At 40.3% G+C, this 23,862-nt stretch overlaps 1 protein-coding gene across 1 annotated transcript in view; it reads right to left on the bottom strand.

Annotated features, from left to right (window-relative positions):
* LOC136881768 (uncharacterized) overlaps positions 1-23,862 on the bottom strand; it is a 234,386-nt gene that overhangs the window by 13,524 nt on the left and 197,000 nt on the right. The window contains exons 11-14 of the mRNA XM_068229499.1: positions 20,525-20,847; positions 13,774-13,895; positions 6,747-6,848; positions 4,580-4,778 (exon numbers count right to left, since the gene is read on the bottom strand). Of these exons, the coding sequence (XP_068085600.1) occupies positions 4,580-4,778; positions 6,747-6,848; positions 13,774-13,895; positions 20,525-20,847 (746 nt within the window). The remainder of the gene's footprint in view (positions 1-4,579; positions 4,779-6,746; positions 6,849-13,773; positions 13,896-20,524; positions 20,848-23,862) is intronic.

The raw sequence follows: 23,862 nt of genomic DNA, 5'->3' as shown, positions 1-23,862 counted from the left end.
TGGAAGTCTCTGGCTTCAGTGAGGTCAGCACCAACTGCTTGGATCTCTTCAGTGGATTCAAAACATTACGCGTTCAACTTGAGTTCCATTTTTGTCAGATCAGGTGATAAGTGGTCCGTTTTGTCAATACTATTAAAAAATCTAATATATATAACTTAATCATACATATTTGGAGAAAAGACCATTCTCCTCTTCAGTGAACTAATATTTCACAAACTCCAATGACTTGATTAAAATGAAAAAAATAATTTGATGTTCATTATCTCCCGTTTTTGAGTGTAGCGGCTACTATAGACCATTAATATGGTCAAGTTTATTATAGGTTCTAAGGGTGAGAGTGCAAAATGTTTATGATATTTTTCACGTACCTATCAGCTTGCAATCGGGAGATAGAGAGTTCAAACCACACTCTTGGCTGCCTTGAACATGGTTTTTCTGTGGTTTCCCATCGTCACACCAGGCAAATGCTGGGGCTGTATCTTAACCAAGGCCTTGGATGCTTCCTTCCTACTTCTAGCCCTTTCCTACCCCATCATCACCTTAAGACCTATCTGCGTTGGTGCGACATTATGCAAATATAGTCAGGAAGTCGGTCCCACAAAGTGAGTGCCTTGTCATTATGCAGTAATCAGTCCCTGCTCTTCCATGTCAAGCCGCTTGCGCCTTCTGTCTTTACAAGTAATTTCACCCACTGTTATGATTGTTTTGGGAACTGCGCACGATGATGGCTGACCTGAATATTTGTCATCTTCCACAGATTCCCAGCCTTCTCTGAAATGCTTAAACCACACAAATGTTCTTGCTTGGTCACCAAAAGTCTTCTTTAGCATTAGACAGATTCTAATCACAGTTTTACTGAGTCTGAAAATTTTAAAATCCATATTCTTTGTTCCTTAACACTAGCCATTTCAAAATTCACTTAAGCAAAAGAATGCACTATAAAGTACCGAAACTCAGAAACATGTGCACTTACGAGGATGCCAGTTGGCGCAAGTACCTATCAGTTGAAACATACACCTACCATAAGAATTTTGTACCTCTACTTGTTCACATGGGATATTCAAATTCCCAGAAATCAGTCACTACTGATCTGCATTTAGGGCAGTCGTCCAGGTGGCAGATTCCCTATCTGTTGTTTTCCTAGCCTTTTCTTAAATGATTTCAAAGAAATTGGAAATTTATTGAACCTCTCCCTTGGTAAGTTATTCTAATCCCTAACTCCCTTTTCTATAAATGAATATTTGCCCTTTGTCCTCTTGAATTCCAACTTTATCTTCATATTGTGATCTTTCCTACTTTCATAGACACCACTCAAACTTATTCGTCTACTAACGTCATTCCACACCATCTCTCTGCTGACAGCTCGGAACATACCTCTTACGATATAGTTGATTCCCATAGGGAACCAGAAATATTCTCCCCAGTGAGTAAATTTATAACACCAATATAAATGGTCCGTTATTGGACATTATAAATTTTCCAGTTAACTCATTCCTGGTTGCCAGCATTTTGCCCCAGTGTGCTAAATTGGGCTCATCAGTTGGTAAATAGCACACCCACCAAGACGAATGGCTAGTATATACCGTGGAGACCACTGCATAGGCTAATTGGAGCCACCGGCAATGCCAATGCACTATGAAACACTGTCTCATTACCGAAAATTGATGCCTGCCTGGTCATCAGACGATATAGTTGTTGATTCTCATAGGGAACCTGAAATATTTGTTCCAAATGAGTAAATTTATAATACCAATCCCCAACCCAGCCGGTAATCAACAGCAATACAGCAGAAACTGGTAGACTGTTATGGCTTTCAGTGTTCAGTCTGCAAGCTTCTGTGAATTTACTAACCACTGCCACAATCCTCTATTTGTAACTAGTTCTGTGGCCTCATTTAGTTCTATACCTCTTATTTTTAAATGGTTAGAAACTGAGTCTAACCATCGTCGCCTTTGTCTCCCTCTACTTCTCTTACATTTCATAACAGAGTCCATCGTTCTTCTAGGTAACCTATCCTCCTACATTCACCTATTATTGGTATGGTCAGAATTTTCTTCACTCACCGTTTCACCATAATTAAAATCGCTGCCTTCAGAACGACTGCCTTAACCTCTTTCTAGGAAATTTCTTCTCGTCTTCATAACGTGCAACTAAATGTTTTCAATGCTATGGCAGCAACACTGAGGTAACGGAAGTATGTGAATAGACTCCGCAAAGAAACTGTTGTTTCTAAACTGAGATGTGTGGGGTGCGTGTTTGTCGGGGAATTTCCGACGTTCATTTCAAAATAGATATGGGAGACATCTATGGGTTAAGAGTTGAACTGTGTCCATTTCTACTAAGCAATGTAGCATTGCGAGCTGAGCTTGTCAGACTGTTCATAAGCTGTAACAACTGTGTGTGAGCTCAGCTCCTCAAACAATGTGGTTGGGTAGAAGAGTGAGTACATGACATTTATATGATGTGATACGTTTATTTAAAATTTTCACAAACAGTGATTGGTGAATTTAATTGTTTAACGTTCCTGACATCAGATGGTCAGTACTGATAAGTGTGATACACTAGTACATAAGCCTGTCCTCAACAGACAAAATTACTATCTATAAAGTAATTGGAAATTCCATATGGACTGTTAATATATATATCTTATGAATAAAAGTTACGCTCTCAAGGTTTTATAGGGCGTTCGAATGGATGAAGCACGAATTATAGTATTTACTTACAAATCATATTTAGCGCAGTTGTAGCTCGGAGTTTTACTTTGATGCCTATGGATCTGCATACTCTTGAGAAACTTCCCAAAACGAATCACCATCAAAAACGTCAAATGCCCTCGCTCCATACGAGCACTGTGGAGAGGTTTGGAATTTCAATCCAGTCTTTCGGCACGCAGTCTAGTGCATAGGAATTGTATACCACCACCTCCCCTACCTTATCTGACGGTAAAAATATTTTCAACGAACGGGACCCGAACCAGCTAACCACAGCGTCAGACCATATAGACTTGGCGCTTAAACAACCACGCCCACAAGATGGACTGATCTCTCTTGTGCTTATCGATAGAGGTAAACCCCAGAATGGAAGAAAATGACTCACTGAACAGTTCAGATATGATGGTGATCATTGCACTGTTTTTGTAACCCTTAACTCTTTCCGGTCTAAATGCGAGCATAGCCCGTAGTAAGGTTTGACAATTCGCTAAAAATCGAGAATGAGCTATGCACACGTTCTGCCGACTGCATCGTGTTTCTTCATGTGTTACTTACAAGAGTTTTTCAACAGATGGCAGTATTGTCTAAGTCAGAGAATTTATGATATAATTGACGAGTGTGCATTAGTAGGTGTTGTCACTCAATGTGCTCTAAAACATGGTGTTTTGCGGCAAGCAATTGCTTGATAGAAGTTATATTTTTGATATTTTATGTAATTGTAATCCCTCTCATCTTAAAAAACAGAAAACTTTACTAATATGTAGATATTCTTAAGTATTCGCGCAGTTATGAGATGCGCGGGAACATACGGTAAACTGTAAAACGAATTCCAATCACAATGAAATGTAAGATGTTTTGAATTCCTATTTGGATGTCAATATTTCCATTTGTGAATAAAATGACAGTTACATGCCTTCAGTATCATCTTCGCTAACATCACCTTCCGAGCCAGTATCGTCATATAAAAATATATAAACAAAATTTCATAAGAGCTCCCATTTTTGTTGTTGTTTATTGTTGTTTTATTATTATTATTTTATATCATTTTCATTATTATTATTGTTCTATAATTGCAATGCACATTTTACATGATCAATCTGGGGAAATTATAACAGTATTTCAGAAAATTGTACTTAATTAATAATCTGTCAGACTTTTTTTTAATTCGCAAAATATGGTATAATATATAAACAATTTTAAAATCTCAAGTGATAGTTGACGTAAAACAAACATCATTTTTAAAAACGAGATGCTCAAACAAGCACAAAGAAAAAAGAATTGTGCGAATATCTCCTACACGTACAGAGATATAATCTTTTTCAAATCCTTAGAAATGCCCAGTCCAGAACGTTTGTTAGGGATATTCAGGCCCAGACTGGAATGGGTTAAATGGTACCAGTTTAAGTCTCTCAAATGTTCTTGTTTTCTCAATAGGTCTGTGGAAGGCAACAGAAGTCAAGATGTACGTAGTTCGAATTTGTACCGATAGATACAGCTGTGTATCTACATCATCATGGCAGATATGTGACAATAACTTTGCTGATAGAAACATATTTTTCTTTTAAAAAGTACAAAAGTACAGGTCATGAGAGGTTAATTGTATTTTTCTTGCAAATAAGACATAAAAGACTATAACTGGTACCAGTTTCAGCTGTTGACACATTCTCGTTTTCTTCACTGTGAGTGACAGACGGAATGGATTTTTTATACATATAAATTTCCTTTTCTTCAATAATACCAAGTTTGGCCATGACAAAATAATATGTTTGTCATGCCTCTTTCTTTCTATCCTCACTGAGCTTCCATTTTATGTGCTTTTAATCAATTTCCCATACACAGAACTTAAGATCACAATGTCTGATACTCACTGGATCCAGATCCACTCGGTAGGCTCTCTGCAGAGCTCGTGGAGGGAAATGCTTCTACCCGTGTTTCCGTACCATCACCCGACCCGCTGGGAGTGGTGGCTCCGACGGGCCGCAGCCGAGATATCTTCTTCTGGACGTCCTGCCTCAGACCTCGCATCCTCCCGACCAACGACACTCCACCACGGCTGCCCGATTCCGTCTGCATAGAGGAAAAGAAAAAACAAAATTATAACTCCTGTTCATCAGTGTCATGGATTGGATCATAAAATCCATCAAAGAACATTGCAAAGAACCTAACGCTCTAATATTTGCAGATGATGTTCTCATCTGGGGAGAAAATGAAGCAGAAGTACAGGAGAAACTAAATCTTTGGAACGGCAAGTTTAAAGAATACAGACTAAACATTAGTAAAACAAAAACTATTGTAATGACTATCAACAGGCAAGGTGCAGATTCAAACATTTTTTTGGAGGGAACTCTCTTACAATCTGTTTCTAACTTCATATACTGTACCTTGGAAGTGTTATTTCAAAAGATAACACAATAAACCCCAATACTTAATAGGACTTTGAAAGCTTCTCAATTTTATTTTCAAGTGAGAAATCTACTGTATTCTGGAATGATAAAATACCACAGAAACTAAAAATGACCACGTTTTATACCTACTTCATTCCAGCCCTCAACTATGGACTCAAAATATGTACTCTACATAACAAGGCAAATAGTAAAATTCAGTCAACAGAAATGAAATTCATCAGAACCAAAAGAGCAGGAAAGACAAGATTAGAAATGAAGTAAACAGGAAGGAGTAAAAGAGAAGAGGCTGGTAGGGAGGCTAAGAAATTTGTGGATATACACAGTGAAATTGGAGGTGAACAAGAGGAATGTTAAGTGGAAGGACAGAGAGGAACAGAAACTATACTTTGACAGGGAAAAGTGGCAAGCGCCTGTACACACAGCTGGGGAAAATGATGATGATGATGAGGAGATAAAATCTTTGAAATTACTCTTTAAGTGAAGTATTTAACAATTGTTCTGGGCAAACAATGAAAGATTTTAGAGGGGCTTAAATTTACTTTTGACGACCACAAATGCAAGTAGAAAATATCCTTCTACATATAGTAAGAATACAATGGTGTTAATAGAGAAAAGGTGTGGGAAACCTTGGAAAGAAAAGGATGTGGAAAGCAATCAAGGGAATTAGTGAAAGAAATGTATAAAAATTGTTCCAGTTGTGTCAAGACTCCAGTGGGGAGAACAGATTGGTTTAAAAACCAAACTGGACTAAGAGACTATTGTCTCTACTTACATTTATAATGGTTGTGGATGAAATTCTAAAGCAAACAAAGGCAACATTAGGAGGGGATATGAAAATATTGTTGTCTGCAGATGATACAGTGATCTGGAAAGTCAACAACACAGAAGTGCAAATCCACTAGAGGCTTTAAATTATTATATTCAGAAATATGGTATGAAAATCAGTGTGATGAAGAGCAAAACAATGGTGATAACAAGAGGAAAAGGAATCATTAGTATCAGGGGACAAAACCTTGAGGTTGTTGAATGCTTCAAATATTTGGGAAGTGAAATAATGTAAAATGCAAGATTCGATAAGGAGATCAGCAGAAGGGTACAAGCAGGAAATACGTTCTACCAGAACGTAAGGAACCCAGTGTGAAACAGAGGAGTTCCTTTGAAATGAAAAGAGATAATATACAAGATGTACTACATCCCTATATTAACGTATGCATGAGAGACTTGGACATTGACAGCAAGAGATGAGATTAAAATTTAGGCCAGTGAGATGAAGTTCCTGAGGAGTATTTTAGCGAAGACAAGGAGAGACAGAGTAAGAAATATTGAGGTCAGAAAAGAAATAATGGTAGAAAAACTGAGTGATAGGATGGAGAAAAAGACATGCTATGAGGATGTAGAAGGGAAGGATAAGGAAACATGAGTTGGAGGCTAAGATAGACTCGTACATAACTGACAACGATGAGTATTAGTATGAGTGTTGCAACAGGCTGTCCTCATGTACCACAAGAGGTTTTCTATCATAGGGATGAATGAGATGTTCCCTTTCATGAGAGATTGTTAATCCCTAACTCCAGAATTCTTTTCCTTCAGGCTGATATCACGACTCGGATGGAATGGTTATACTACATACCGCATGGACCGTGACGTGCTGTACCGTCTGCAGCTCATCTTGATCCTCGTAGTCAGAACTGTGACTGGCCGAGAGTCCTTCCTCGCTGGCACTGCTGCGGCTCTGTTGAGGACAGACAAATGCACACAGTTCATTTCTCTCCCTCACTCCAAGTCTCTTAGCATTCTGCCTATTTCAGCTGTTATCCGCTACAATCTGATCACCTGGTGGGTTGGAAGAAAGGTGAAGGCATTTTTAAAGGACTGAGGCTCTACTTTCTGTTTGTCTGCTAACCAATATTTCATAATTCAATAAAAATCTTCTGATCAGTTTCATCGCACTGACACAGATAGGTCTAATGGTGATGATAGGACAGGAAAGAGCTAGGACTGGGAAGGAAGTGGCTGTAGCCTTAATTGAGGTACAGTTTTAGCATTTGCCTGGTGTGAAAATGGGAAAACACGGAAAACCATCTTCATGACTGCGGACAGTGGGGGATTTGAACTCGCCATCTTCTGAACGGAAGCTTACAGCCTAATTTTTTTTTAACACGTTGACTGCCAGGACACATAGCAAGAAATGTCCCGGTGGCCAAAGCATTTTTTCTTCTATGCATGTAGTAAATAAGCAGTAAAGCAAAATTCAAAGTGATATTTCACTTAAGTGTTCAATGTAAGTACGAAATACAATAAAAATTCTTAGCACCCCGAGGTACCGCCGTGGCCCCACAGAAAAGTTCACTGCATGGTTTTGCCTAGACGGCCAGAGCGGTACAGTCTAGCGGTACTAGAAGCTTGCATTGCTTGATAGTACACATTGTAGATAACAGAGCGTGCCACGATTTGTTTACCAGCACTTAGGACTACAATCGCAAGGCACTCATTATTTTACAGTAGGGTGTGTGTGAAATACTTGCGAGATGTTTCTAAGTTATTTTACCAGTGAACGGAGAGGTTAGTTATAAAAATGAAACCGTTTTCTTCTCAAACTCGGAAGATAATTACGCTAGCCCTTCAGCATGAGAATTCTGGAAAGTAGTGTCCATGTCAAACTGATCTACAGTATTACGTTTTGCAACACAAAAATCTCTTCACCAAATTAAATTTGAAATATATTTATTTACTCTTTACTCCTTGACAAATGCTCAATAGTAATGTAAAATGTTGCAAGGTGGCAATGAATGTTGTCAATTTAGAAAATGCAAATACGCTCATGTTTTTACACTATATTTACTGCGATAAGCGTAGAAATTAGCTCAGATATGGGTGCAACAATTTGGAAGGAATCAGTGTGGCCTACTTATTAGGTAAACATAAGCTTGGGGTGAAAATGGGAAATCACAGAAAACCATCATCAGGTTTCCCGACAGTAGGATTCAAACTCACAATCTTCAAAACCTTGAGCTTGCGATTTAGCTAACCCGGCACACCTAAGCGCATGGCTAAAGTGATTGGACAAATACTCGCATATTGCCAATAAAAGGAGGTTGGATTAATAAAAAAATGAAGACTCTATTTTGAAAACCAAGCACGCCAGAATTTGCTCCGAGGCCATAGTGGTACGCTAGCATATGGAATTCAACAGCTCAGTGGTCTGCCGGCCCGGCAGAGAAATTCATATAGCAACACCTGTCAGCGGTACAATGTACCGCCGTGGCCTCTAGAGACACTCACTCAGCGGTACAATGTACCGCTCTGGCGGCCAGCGTGTTAAATAAATAAATGCAACTATTCAGAAAAGAGTGTACAGGGCTGTAGTTTATTCCTGTTTCTTTTCATTATTTATACAGGGCAAGTCTCTCCTCTATGGCAAAATGCTATGGGGTGACTGGGGTAATGATAAGGAGGATAGTAAGCTGACAAGAATAGTCCAGTACACTACTAAAGTTTCTTAATTACAGTTTATCAAACTTGGAGGAGAATGCGCACTGTGTTGCACTGCTTCCAACCTGTCTGACGGAAGTCACTTTGAGCAACTGATGTAAGTATCGCCTGACCCATAAGCCTAAACCCTGTTACTCACCAACAGTCAGCCCGCATATCAGATCTACCATAAACTCAGTCAAAGAAGATCTGCTATGCTGACGATATAGTTCTTGCTACAAGGCACAGCAGCATCAGTGAAACTGAAAAACCACTTGTAGACAATCTGGCCATCCTTGAAAGCTATTTCTTCAAGTTAAGACTTAAACCAAGCTCATGTAAAACTGAGTTATCTTGTTTCTATCTCAACAACAAGATCGCAAACAATATAATTCAAGTACCCTTTGGATGGGAGTAACCCTGGATCACACCCTTTCATTCAAGAAACACCTTGAGAATACTGCAGCAAAAATAAAAAGTCACAAAAACATTCTCGACAAACTTTGTGGTACATCGTGGGGTGCCTCTGAAGAAACTGCAAGAAACTCTGCTATGAGTCTTTCTTCTCCGTAGCTGAATACTGTGCCCGTGTGTGGCTGAACAGTCCTCACATGAAGCTAATTGATACCCAGCTCAACAATAGCATGTGGAAAATCATCAGACCCACTCCCACTTAATGGCTTCTTATCCTAAGCCACATCATGCCACTTCACCTGTGGAGAAAAGTCGCTTTTATCAGAGAATATGACAAGATCCTGGCTAATCTGGACCTTCCTATTCACGACGACATCCCAAACCTTAAGAGGTGCAGGCTGAAGTCCAGACATCCACCTAGTGTTTATGCCCAGAGAACCACTTGAATTCATTCAATGAACGGAAAGGGGAGCGGACTATCAACACCGACCATCTGCTTTGGCATCAGCTCAGCAGAAACAGCCCTGTTTCAGGATTTTAATCTCCCAAGGAGGAAACTGTCCACTCTAGATCTGCACAGAGACCTTGTTCAGATGGGGCAAATTTCCGTCCTCCCAGTGTGACCGTGGTGCTCTTTCCCACTCTTTACAACACATCACATTCGAGTGCAGACTGCGGGCCTACGAAGGTGATTCATCGGACTTAGTTCAAGACAAACCTTCTGTGATGCAGTGGCTGGATAGTTTGGATTTAAGAATATAGGTCATCATCATCATCATCATCCAGCTGTAGCTGGATAAGGGCAAATATGGTTCCTCTCCACTTTCTTCGGTCTTTCCACCACTGTGTCCCAGTCCAGATTTCTTTCTCTAACACTGTGTTGAAACGTGTCCTTCCATCTCAATCGTGGTCGTTCACAGCCTCTCCTTCCTTGCATTTGCATTTCCATCACCTCTTTTGGCATTCTTTCATCACTCATTCGCTTTATGTGCCCAAACCATCTTAGTCGGCTCTTCTCTATTCTAACATTCATTTTTTTCCACTCAAATTTCTCCCCAGATTTTCTCATCCCTTATTTTGTCTCTTCCACTCTTCTGTATCATACTCCTCAAGAACTTCATTTCGGCTGCCTGTATTCGACTCTCATCCTTCTTTGTCATTAACCAAATTTCTGCTCTGTAAGTTGTTATGGGTACGTAATACATCTTGTACATAGTTTCCTTTGTTTCCATTGGCACATCTTTGTCCCATAACATGTTTCTTACACTATGATAGAAACAACTTCCAGCTTGAATCCTTTTACTAATCTCAGCATCCAGTCGAGCATTCTCCTTTCATTCACTCCCCAGGTATTTGAACGTTTCCACTACGTCCAGGGGCTTGTCTGCAAGTCTGAACTGACCTTTCCGTTCCCTCTCCCCTCTAATCATAACAAGAGTTTTACTTTTTTCTACACTTATTTTCAATCCACATTCTTCGATCTTCCCATTCACCACATCCAACTATTCTTGAACCTTCATGTCGTCTTCTCCCCAAATCACAATATCATCTGCAAATAACATGTTCATTTCTCTTCCTCCATATGGTGCTTTTGCTGTTTTCATGATGTCATCCATTACTATTGTAAACAGGATTGGTGATAGAACACTTCCCTGTCTCAGCCCACTAGTGATTTTGAACCAACTTGTCCTGCCAACTTGTGTTTGCACACAACTACAACATTCCTTGTACACTCCCATGATCATTTTTACAAATCACTGTCCAATTCCTTTTTGCACCAGAGTGTCCAAAACTTTAGTCCTGGGGACACAGATATAATATTGTTTTTTGTCATGTGTATTTAGATATATGTAGTACCGTACATTTTGCCATCTTTCAATCTGGTATAGTGAAGTTCTGTACATAAAAGTTCAGTAACAATTGTCCGACATAGTCTGCTCGCAAATTGCAGTATGAGGAAGACTCTTACACTCCCACTATTCACACTTACGCTTAAATTACGTGTGCTATGAGTATTACTAAGAATTGACAGTTGCTCTAGCATCACCAGGTGAAGGCCTGGGTACACAATTGCTGTTTTAGCAGCCTTCAGTTGTAATACAAAAATGGTAGTGAACTGGGCATATTTCATTTGTTATCTTTGTTATCAGTTGCTTGATTTTTTTCCTAGGAGATACTCGCCTTGTATAAAACAAGAAGTAAAGGAAATGAAAGAGGAATTTTGAAAATGAGAGGTAATCAAAACTCTGAGACTTGCCAACGAAGGTAAATTGTTGTAAGATTGAATATATTCAGTAGGTGTAGTAGGAGTTAGGAACCATTGCCATTGAGGATTTTCAGATTAGGACAATGGTCAGCTTCAAGTATCTCTGTACCATACTGGCACAGGGCATAGAATAAATTCTTGCTGAGCGCAAAGGTATGACATGCCCAGAATCCTTAAGAACGAGGAGATGCCGACAAATATGAAAGGACAAATCTACAAACAAGTCATCTGCCCATGCAAGATGTGCAGTGCAGAATGCTGGATCCTTAGGGTCAGGAAGGAAGATAATCTTCCTGAGAGGAGGATTCTAAGTGGGTCATTGGGCATCACATTTGTTGACCGGTGTCGCGATTAAGATTCCCATGTAATGATCCATCAGCCAGCATCATAGACTAGGTTCAGTAACAATTGTGAATTGGAAACCTCAGCTTTATCATCTTTCATATTAACTCCTGAATCACCTCTGCCTTTTTGCCATAGATGAGTGACTCACCTTGAGTGAAGAGAGATCGATTGCCTGATATAGTAAGTATGTCAACATAGGTGGAGGTGAGAAGAACTAGATGAAGCAGGGGGACTGTGAAAATCAAAGTTTGGCAAGATTTTGCCTTGCTTGGACTCGTGGTCCCGTGATGCTAAGAACACAGTGCATTGGAGAAAAGCTTATGGCGCTGACCCCAAAATAAGAATAATGTGAAAGAAATAAGGAAGATTATTATCGACTGCAGAAGATCTAGAGTGATTGCTAAAAGGTATGGACACAGTTTTGGAAAAGCAGTAGAAGATGAAAATGTAACAAATGTAACAGAATGCAGTTGAGCAAGGGCAGGTGATGGAGAAAACATTAGATAATGAAATTAAGTCTTGAAATAAGTAGATGAATTTTAATGAATATTTAATTTTCATGACGACATTATACTCTAAAAAACTTTCAACGTATTAGATTGGTTTTAGTATACAGGGTGAAGCAAAATTCGCGCACTCGGGCATCGCAGCGCGACTCCTCACATGCCAGCAATAAAAAAATGTCTCTCACAAAAGTTCGTCCTGCGAGTATATCCGGGAGAAAAAGGTCGTTGAAGAGTGGCAATCTGGCAACACTGTAACCACATGTAGGGCAACTACCTCTGTCAGCACATACTAGACGTGCTGTACAGTTGGTGCAGTGGGTAGAGTTTTGGGTTAGCATGCAGGAGGTCAAGGGTTCGATCCTGGGTTGAGGCGCACTTTTTTATTTGCTAATTTCCATCGGACATTACATACTGTAACACAGTGAGATACTGTTTCTTAGGTCACATGTACCCTACATTTACAAAATTTAGTAACGTTGAACACATTGTAACGCATCTAGTAGATGAAGTGATGCAAAGAAATTCACGCCCACGACGTGGGAAGGGTGTCTTTCAAAGCTGACCAATGAAAACGAATGTTCGTCCATTTCTAGGATCGTAGTATGTAAGTGCAAATTATTTCTAGAGGACCTGCTGCAATCGCTGTTGACGATTAAGATGTCAGATACCATACCACCTGGACTACATTCACAAAATAAAAAACATATGCCTCAACCCAGGATCGACCCCTCGACCTCCAGCATGTTAACCCAAAACTCTATCCACTGCTCCAACTCTACAGCACGACTAATAAGTGCTGACAGAGGTATTTACCCTACATGTGGTTACAGTGTTGCCAGATTGTCACTTTTCAACAACCCTTTTCTCCCGGATATATTCGCAGGATGAACTTTTGTGAGAGACATATATATATATATATATTTTTTGCTGGCATGTGAGGAGACCTGCTGCGACGCCCGAGTGCGCGAATTTCGCTTCACTATGTATATATAGATGAGAAGTTAAGTACAGAACAAAAATGGCCAAGCAGATATTGGTGAGATCCAAAACCACATCCTCCTGATTTTGCGTCCGATGCTCTATCCAGTTGAGCTATGCTGGCCTAGGTCATATTCGTTCTGTAGGAAAGGACCTAAGCTACAGGTCTGGCACCATTGCCATAACATTGTAGAGTGTGTGTAAGTCGCCCATTGTGGGACAATTTTTTTTCTGTACCTAACATTTCTTTGATATGTATTATATGTACTGAACACAACATAATACAACGAAGGTTTATTTCAAACACAATGCGATTGTGAAAATTTTATACCGACAATTGTGATGGCAGTAGCGCCAGACCTATAGATCAGTCTGGTGCATGACTGGATACAGCACAATGAAGCGAATAGTACCACACCATCTGTTGGCCGACATCCTTGAAATGTTTATCGGTTAAATTTCAATCCTTCGGCATGCAACTATCGTACCCTACTCTATAAGGTGTTACTTTTTCTTGTTTAATGCCACTGTAGTTCTAACATACAACTGCCCACTCATCAAACTCCTAACCAGTTTTTCTGTCTGAGAAGACAGACATTGAACCTATTATTCACAGAGCAGGGCAGTGTGCAACAAGTTGCCCTTCCCCAATATATACCTTGTTGGTCACAACTCACTAGTTTGTGGAATTGATGTCCCTTCGCTGAAGCTGCCGTCAGGTACGCTGAAGAGAGAGCTCCGGGGACATCCATCTGTTCCGATCTGCTTGTTTCTATCGACATCGTTGATAGTCTTGAACCTGGAATTCATAAGAATATTTTGCTATGAAGAAATGTTAAGAAGAATTTGAAGCCAGGGCTTTTATCAACCATCAAGCTATACCATATAACAATCTCTAATTTTTTCGAACATTAATAACAATAAAAATTCATGAAACGCTGTAGGACAACTGATGCAATTCATTGCATACCCAGCTTTCTTTAACCTGGACAAAGCATACAGTTGTATGCCTCATGATCTGATATGGTTTGCCCCCCATGAGCTTGGAGTTCCTGAGAAGCTAGTAGAATTGGTGAAAAAACTCTACCATGGTTCTAAAAGCCGGGTATAATCAGCTGCTGGCCTGTCAAGTTATCTCCCCATCTCAGCGGGTGTCCATCAGCACTTTCACCCTTTGACTATCACACAATACCTGTAGAAACCAGGACCTTGGACCACTCTGTATGCGGATATTATATTAGTGGACTCTGTGAGCAATACTTATCTCCAAGAACAAGTGCAAGCATGGAAAACCCACCAAAAGGTGTTCGGACTACGTCTTAATATTAAAAAGACTGAGTACATGACAACATATCTGAATTGTAGGTATGATAATAAGATTTTGGGCTTCTACCCTGTCATGAAATCGAGGTGAAATTCTTTACGTTTCGCATTAGAGAAGTCTTCCTTGTAAACATTCAAGATTTTCTTCAAGATGCGCAGTAAGGTTCTCTGTGAAACGTAAAGAATTTCAATTACGGGCCGTGAAAACCTCAATCTAGACATGTCCGAATGTTATGGATACTATACAAATCGACCTGCAAAAAATAAAAGCCTTCCAGTATCTTGGTGGGTCCCAGACGGTGGGACCCTCAATACCGAAAAAGCCAAGCGCGTCAGTAATGCATTGCCGATGAGGTGGTCTATGACTGGTGTGCTCTGTGACCAGAAAATTCCTGAGTGATTAATGTAAAAAATATATTGGACTGTCATCCATCGAGTAGCACTATCAGTGTGGACTGTTGGCCTGCAACAAAGGAAACAGAACATCGACTTGCCATTGAGTAAACCAGAATGCTTCGCAGGACATCAGGCCTGACACTCCACAATCATATCAATAATATTGACATCCATCATAGATATGGAACTGTACCAATCATAGACAAGATGAGGGAAAGCCGGCTATGATGATATGAATATGTACTTCGAACAGACAGCACATCTCTTGCAGGAAGAGGTTTGACCATAGAAGTTGCAGGAAGACGATCAGTGGGATGACCAAAGCAGTGATGGCTGGACACCTGAAGATCGTAGGTCTACACCCCGACCAGGCATATGATCCGTGCCACATGGAGAAACAAAGCCAAGAAAGCAGTCCCTGTCACACTGTGGGATAAACGCTGAGGAATCATAATAATAATAATAATAATAATAATAATAATAATAATAATAATAATAATAATAATAATAATAATAATAATAATAATAATAATAATAATAATAATAATAATAATAATACTGCTACTACTACTAATAATAATACAGTCCTAGGAAATTCAAGGGAGTAGTACTATTCTGTTCCTGTTGGGAGGCTGTTCTTCAACACATTAAATGCTTTTAGAGTACTCTCTAATTTCAGAGATCCATGCTAAATACTAGAGAACCAAAAGAAGAAAGCCTCAACTGTTTGAAAACACTTCATTTAACACCAAATGTTTTTTTGGTATACTTTGTCCTCAGGGAAAATCACCAGTTCGGAAACAAACAAACAAACAAACAAACAAACAAACAAACAAACAAACAAACAAACAAACAAACAAACAAACAAACAAACTGAAAGCGGATGGAAACTTTGGAGCAACAAAGAAGTTTGCCAGAAGGTGGAAAGAATCTTAGAGACCATAAAGAAAAGGAGGCTGGCGCTTCTTGGACATCTGTACAGAATGAATACAAACAAATTCACCAAACAGATATTTGATTACTTCTGGAGAAAAAAAGACCACTACAGCGTGGATTAAGGAAACGAAGGATATGGGAAGGTTAAGCAACTTGGAAGACCAGCTGTTAGAAAGGAGTATGTTTAGGAACACACTGAAGAATCTGGAAGGTGTTCAAGCCACAGGAAGAACTAAGAAGACTGGACCAGCTGTTAGAAAGGAATATGTTTAGGAACACACTGAAGAATCTGGAAGGTGTTCAAGCCACAGGAAGAACTAAGAAGACTGGACCAGCTGTTAGAAAGGAATATGTTTAGGAACACACTGAAGAATCTGGAAGGTGTTCAAGCCACAGGAAGAACTAAGAAGACTGGAAGAGCCTGGACAGATGAACAACGGAAGCAGGCCAGTGAACGCATGAAGGAGTATTGGGCACAGGGTAAACTCCGCACGAAGAGAAAGAAATGAAGTTGTAACATGATCCTTAGTGGTCCATTTGCTTAGTAAATAAAAGTCCACAGCCTGTTTCCTGTCGTTCCACCGGATCAGGAATGGAATGAATGAAGCTCCCATCCAGCGGCGAGGATAGGAATTGTGCCGGCTGCTGAAGCCTGTTGCACTCCTCTGGGGCAATTATTGATGAATGACAGATGATGAAATGATAATGGAGAGTGTTGTTGGAATGAAATATGACAGGGAAAACCGGAGTACCCGGAGAAAAATCTCTCCTGCCTCTGCTTTGTCCAGCACAAATCTTGCATGGAGTGACCACGATTTAAACACAGAACCCAGCGGTGAGAAGCCGGTGCGCTGCCGGCCGAGCCACGGAGGTGAATAAAACATACATACATACATACATACATACATACATACAAACAAACAAAAGACAAGAGTTAGCACATTCAGATATGTGATGCAGATGGAGACAATGAAAATAGCCCATGTGCAATAGGGAACATGCATGATCCGGGGTTTTAATTAAAAATATGCTAATCTGATTCAAAATTTCATGCAGAGTTCAAAAATGTGATCAGAATGTACAAATAATAACTCCAAACGTGATAAAAATCTACGAAAATGTCACGTCACGCAAGTACGCGATCTCATTGGTCTGACGTCATCGTACAGGTTGACTGAATTAGCAGACGAAATAACACATAGTGTGCTGTGAGAAGCAGGATACACTTCGCGTATTTCTACTTTACGTTAGTGTCTAGTATGGTTAAATTCGAGGTCTATACATTGGATAATAATCTGAGTGGTATATTTTAGACTTAAAATGAATCCTGCGCAGACAGTGAGGCAGAAAACTTATAAATGGTGTAGAGTTCCGATGTGCAATAGCACATCGCATACCATACCATACCAAACAAATTGTTTATAAATGTTCCAAAGACGCTAAAACTAGGGAGAAATGGATTTTGGCGAGCCAGAGAAATGCTGGTGATATATCGGAAAAGTCTACAGTGTATTTTTTTGAAGATTTTAACGCAAGATGAATTTGTTTTAATTTTCAAATCACTTTTCCATGTCAGCTGTTCTAGTGGTAAAACTTTAAATTTTAATGTATGATGCTTTATTTAAATGCTTAAATTACATCTTGGAATATGAAAGTAATAAACAGTGCATTAAATAATGCTGATTATTAAAGTATTCTCCAAACCTAACCTATGTTTTGGGTGATCCACGTCAAGATAATAAATCAAAGGGGTTATGAACCATTTTGACAGCTCTAATTCTACCAATATATCTTGGCATGGGACAGTTATGTATGTCTTTATTGAAGAGCTTAATTGGGAAAGAAATTTAGGCTATATCTAAATACTCTATAATGTAACAAAGAATAGGCGTGTACATCATGAAAGGAAACAACGTGAATTTAACAAATGTATAACTCTACACAAAACCAATGCTTGTCTGTTGGGGTCTTATAAGTTAACAATGCTCAATTATAATAATTATCATAATATTAATGAAATAAATAACATAATTGCACACAGGTGAAAATAGTGATGTAGGTGTTTAAAATATTATCCAACTTAGCCTAAGTTTTAGGTTATACAAGCCAAGTCAATAAACCGAAGGGTAAAAATACCGCGCGAGTTGGCAGTGCGGTTAGGAGCGCGCAGCTGTGAGCTCGCATCCGGGAGATAGTGGGTTTTGAACCCCACTGCCGGCAGCCCTGAAGATGGTTTTCCGCGGTTTCCCATTTTCACACCAGGCAAATGCTGAGGCTGTACCTAAGGCCATGGCCGCTTTGTTCCCATTCCTAGGCCTTTCCTGTCCCATCGTCGCCATAAGACCTATATGTGACGGTGTGACGTAAAGCAAACAGCAAACAGCAAAAAAAAAAAAGTAAAAGTCACAGCACCCAAAGACATTCCTGTATTGAGCGACTAAAATGTCACCAGGACACTTTTCTTTCCTGGTATGCTCAGCTTGTTAAAAGCCAAATGTAATTAATGTTATTGGCTTCACCCCCCGCTAACTACTTCTACGATTTTCGGAGACGCCGATGTGCAGGAGTTTAGTCCTGCAGGAGTTCTTTTTCGTGCCAGTAAATCTACCGACACGACGCTGACGTATTTGAGCACCTTCAACTACCACCGGACTGAACCAGGATCGAACCTGCCAAGTTGGGGTCAGAAGGCCAGCACCTCAACAGTCTGAACCACTCAGCCCGACTTGTGAAAACTAGATGAAGTCATATTTATCTTTATCATGTTTAACATTTTTCCCTCCACAAAGATATTTAATTCTCTTTCATGGGCACTGGAAGTGGGTAGGCCAGTTGTCCCAACCATAAATATATATTTTTTGGGGAATGATAGATTATAGCCCTATAGTACTATGATCTTTCTTTCTTTCCTTCCTTCTTTCTTTCTTAATCAGTTTATCCTTCAGGGTTGGTTTTCTCTCGGACTCAGCGAGGGATTTCACCTCTACCATTTCAAGGGCAGTGTCCTGGAACGTGAGACTTTGAGTATGGTGATGAAACTGGTGAGGAGGGCCATTACCTCGCCCAGGCGGCCTCACCTGTTGTGCTCAACAGGGGCCTTGTTGGAGGATGGGAGGATCGGAAGGGATAGACAAGGAAGAAGGAAGGAAACGGCCGTGGCCTTAGGTGCCTGGAGGAGAAGTAGGAAAATACGAAAAACCACTTCGAGGATGGCTGAGGTGGGATTCGAAACTCTTCTACTCAGCTGACCTCCCGAGGCTGAGTAGACCCCGTTCCAGTCCTCGTAGTATTTGTTTTCAACTTTCATGGCAGAGCCAGGAATCGAAACCGGGCCTCCGGGAGTGGCACACATTAACCACTACACCACAGAAGCGGACTAGTACTATAATGCTACCTATATGTTTATGTTAGTGCTGAAATCCGATTTCTTACTTTACTAATGCTGAAAGCCCGAAAATGTAATGTTATTCTTTAATAGGGGAATCAGTCTAGAAGGAAATGTTGAAAAGTTGAAAGTGATGTGATATGTATCCAGGTTCGTTGTTATCCTAATACTATTGTACGTATATAAAAGACGCCACTTACAAACTTGCTTGTTATCCGCGAATTTCTGCGGCCACAAAAGTCACTACTTTTCAAGAATGATGACATCTACACATGATAGATTGTCTGACTGTGCTGTTTTGAACCTTTCTTCTCTCATTTCGAAGTTATTCGCGATCATGAATAATAAACAATCAGCTTTTAGCAACGGCTGGTAGAGCTCCATGCGGTACTGGATCGTGACGTCACAGTGCGCCGCTTACATCAGAGGCCGTTTCACTCGCCTTGCGGAAAGGCACTATTAAATATTTTTTTAATGGTAGAAAACAAGGCAACATACCACAATGTAATACGTTTACGTACTATTTCATTGGTGTACTTTTCAAAAAAAATATTTTTGAAATTGATGCATGTTCCCAATTGGTAAGGGCGGTAGAAAGAAGACCTAGAACTTGGTGGTGAAGCCTTGTATTACAGCTAGCGGATGGACAGTGGATGATGTCATGAAGAACAAAATATTCGTAGAGGAATGTGGAAGAGGCTTGAGAACACTAGTCAGAAAACTGGAACAGTATATCAATGATTACTATTATTATTTATTTAATTTTTAATTCTTAATATTTATGGCCATGTAACATATATGAGCTCACAGTGACTGACCAACCGGATCTTTTCCTACCTTGTCAACAAGAAAACCAAGGGGCCCTGATTCACCACATTTGAAAAAGACTTTCAAGAAATAGCGATCACATATGAAGACATTCAGGAATGTGTTCCTCTTCAGAAGAAAGTTAAAGCATAACAGCAATTCCAAGAAACGTCAAAGTTGAAAACAGGCAAGACGTGGACTGATTAAAGAAAAGAGGCTCACAGAAAGTGAAAGCAGGAATACTGGAAAAGAATTAACGCTCAAGGATGCAAACAGTTGAAATAACATGGTCCACAGCCGGCCGAAACAAAGCAGAACAGAATATTAACCTATGCGTACCTCTAAAGTAAGAAATTGGCAATCAAAGTCATGAGGATACCTTTTCCACAGAGTATTCGTTTCTACAGCTCCATCTTAGGCATCCAGCGCCACGTGTCGAGCTGTGAAACTACTCTCATCACAGTGCTTGGGCCCATTTGTCAAGGAAAACAGCGTAGATCTACTCGGCCATGATAGAGGCAATGTTATATTCTGGTATGGCACTGTCTTACAGTTTACAAGAGGTTTCGATTACGTCTCACCTATGCTCTGGACGTCCGAGCTGGCGTAGTCCCCGCTCTCTCGATCTCTGGACGTTCTGGAATGGGTGCTGTCACTCAGAGGAATGATGGTAGCGGGGTAAGGTCCAGATGGATGCACCAGTAACCCTCGCCGAGCAGACCCTCTCGCTGTGAGACTGGAGCCTCCCGCGCTGCCTTGGCTTGGTTGATGTAACGCCTGAGGCAGCCATGCACCATTCCCATTGACCGACGGGTCCCGAGGAATCGAGATGTCCCCGGCTGTCGGCAGGGATATCACACCTTCACCCCGTGGCTCTTGGCGGAGGTTTAACGTGAAGCACACCCTTTGAACAAAAAGAAAGAACAGTATCATCACTAGAGTTCAGAAAGAAAATAATTTAGTAAACCGAAGTTGAGCTGTCTCTTGGGATTCAACCCCTTATTTCCTTAATACTAGACAGTCTGGTTTCCAGCAGGATGTGTCTGAGGTTTTAGACAAGTGAACAGCTGGAATGTATAGTAATAGACCTGTCTAAAGCCGCTGACAAGGCAAACCGTGATATACTGAAGCAAAATAGGACAGGATATGGAGGTAGTAAATTAGGTGAAAGCTTTCTTAAAGGACAGGAAGCAGAGGGTAAGCATTGAGGGGTTATTGTCAGAACCTCAGAAAGTAGGGAGGGGCATACTGCTATGCAGTTAAGTGGCACATTTCTTCTTCTTCTTTTTCTACTGCTTTTCCTCACACACGTAGGGTCGCGGATGCGAACTGTGACCCAAGGCCAGAAGAATTAATCAGAGGTGATTTAAATCCCCGACTCGGCCGGGAATCGAACCTGGGACCCTATGAACCAAAAGCCTCAACGTTGACCATTCAGCCAATGAGTCGGACTAAACTGGTACCTTTACTTTCTTAATACATGTAAACTATATACAAGAAGGTTTGAAGGTTTGCAGATGACTTACTTGAATATAAAAAAGCGAACTGTTTAGATTAGTGTAAAATATTGCAGGAGAATCTGGATAAAATACATAATTGTACTCAAGAAAAATAGGATAGTAATAAATGTTGAAAATAATCTAGCAGTTTGCTTTGGGGACAGGAGATATGGGATAGTGGGCGATTATAAAATGGCTGAGGAGAAAATACATTTGAGGATATTATTGTAGATATTTAAGGGTCACATTAGAAAGTGGTAAATTTCTTTGGTGAGGGCATTTGGGGATGTGCTCTAAAAGAAATTTAGCTCCAGGGCGAGTTGGCCATGCGGTTAGGGGAGCACAGCTGTGAGCTTGCATTCGGGAGATAGCGGGTTCAAATCCCATCGTCGGCAGCCCTGTACCTTAATTAAGGGCACAGCCACTTCCTTCACACTCCTAAGCTTTCCTATCCCATCGTCGCCGTAAGACCTGTCTGTTATTATTTCTATATAGACCTGTCTGTGTCGGTGCGAAAAAAAAAAATTACAAAATGGCAGGGGAAAAAGATACATTATTGAGGATAATTATTGTAGACATTTAAGAGTCACATTAGGGGGTGGTAAATTTCAGTGGGGAGGGCATGTAGGGGATGTGGTCAAGAAAACGTTTAGGTCACTGCACATGTAATGTAGACATTAAAAGTTGGAAGCAGGGGCAAAGAGATGGCGTATCACACTTGTTTTTTTTTTTACAAGTTGCTTTACGTCGCACCAACACACATAGGTCTTATGGCGATGATGGGATAGAAAAGGGCTAGGAGTGGGAAGGAAGCGGCCGTGGTCTTAAGGTGTGAAAATGGGAAACCCATATTCAGGGCTGCCGACAGTGGGGTTCGAACCCACCATCAGGTTGTGAGTTTCACAAATAAGAAAAGTCCTCTCAGTTTTAATTACTATATTGATGGGATGAAAGTTCCGTTTTGGGATCATTGTAAGTACCTCGGTGTTAATATAAGGAAAGATCTTCATTAGGGTAATCACATAAATATGATTGCAAAACAAAAGGTTACAGATCCCTTCACATGGTTATAAGGGTATTTAGGGGTTGTAGTAAGCATGTAAAGGAGAGGGCATAGAAGTCTCTGGTAAGATCCCAGTGTATGGGACCCTCACCAGGATGACTTGATTCAAGAACTGGAAAAAAATTCAAAGAAAAGCAGCTTGATTTTTTCTGGGTGATTTTCAAGAAAACAGTAGTGTTACAAAAATGCTGCAAAGTTTGGGGCTGGGAAGATGTGGGCAAAAGGAGAAGAGCTGCTCGACTGAGTGGTATGTTCCTAGCTGTCAGCGGAGAGATGGCATGGAATGACATTAGTGGACGAATAAGTTTGAGTGGTGTCTTTAAAAGTAGAAAAAATCACAATATGAAGATAAAGCTGGAAATTAAGAGGACAAATTGGGGGAAATATTCGTTTTTACGAAGTGGAGTTAGGGACTGGAATAACTTACCGAGAGAAATGTTCAATACATTTCCAATTCCTTTGCAATCATTTAGGTAAAGGCTAGGAAAACAACAGGCAGGAAATCTGCCACCTGGGCGACTGCCCTAAAAGCAGATCAGTAGTGATTGATTGATTTCTCCCGAATGCAGGTTCACAACTGTACGCCCCTAACTGCACGGCGAACTCGCGCGGTCTTTTTTTTTTTTAAACAACTGGAAGACCTCAACTGGAGAATGCTTCAGAGGTGTGGGATCCATACCAAGATTTTTTAATAAAATAATTTGGAGAGGGTACAGAGGAAAGCAGCTAGGTTTTTGATGAGGGAACTACAGGAAAAAAAAAAAAAAAATTAGCATGCTAAGGAAACTCGGGTGGAAAAGTTTATCAGAACGAAGGTGAGAGCAAGACAGGGGCAAGTGCTTGGGAGGATATTGGAAAGGGATTAACGCCTGAATTGGTTTGTAGAGGTGGGTTTGATCAAAAGTTTGAAATAATGTTAAGGCAATGGTACAATAACCGGGAGAAATAATGATTTGTATGAAGGAGGGAAAGAGAATGGAACAGCTTTCCAAAAATCATACATTCGTTCAAATGTAGAAAGATGTAATGGCAGGAGAAAGCAGGAGCTCAGCATGAGACAATATTGTGAGCAATGTGATATTTGCAAATATGTATACAGTTATTTTGTAACTCTTGTGATTCTTTCACCGGAGAAAATACCCCATTTGCAAAATACATATTCTCAAGTTTATAATTTTTTTTTTTTTTTTTTGCTAGGGGCTTTACGTCGCACCGACACAGATAGGTCTTATGGCGACAATGGGATAGGAAAGGCCTAGGAGTTGGAAGGAAGCGGCCGTGGCCTTAATTAAGGTACAGCCCCAGCATTTGCCTGGTGTGAAAATGGGAAACCACGGAAAACCATTTTCAGGGCTGC

Source organism: Anabrus simplex, chromosome 10 (assembly GCF_040414725.1).
Source record: "Anabrus simplex isolate iqAnaSimp1 chromosome 10, ASM4041472v1, whole genome shotgun sequence".
Taxonomy (NCBI): Eukaryota; Metazoa; Arthropoda; class Insecta; order Orthoptera; family Tettigoniidae; genus Anabrus; species Anabrus simplex.
This window is presented reverse-complemented; position numbering and strand designations above follow the sequence as displayed.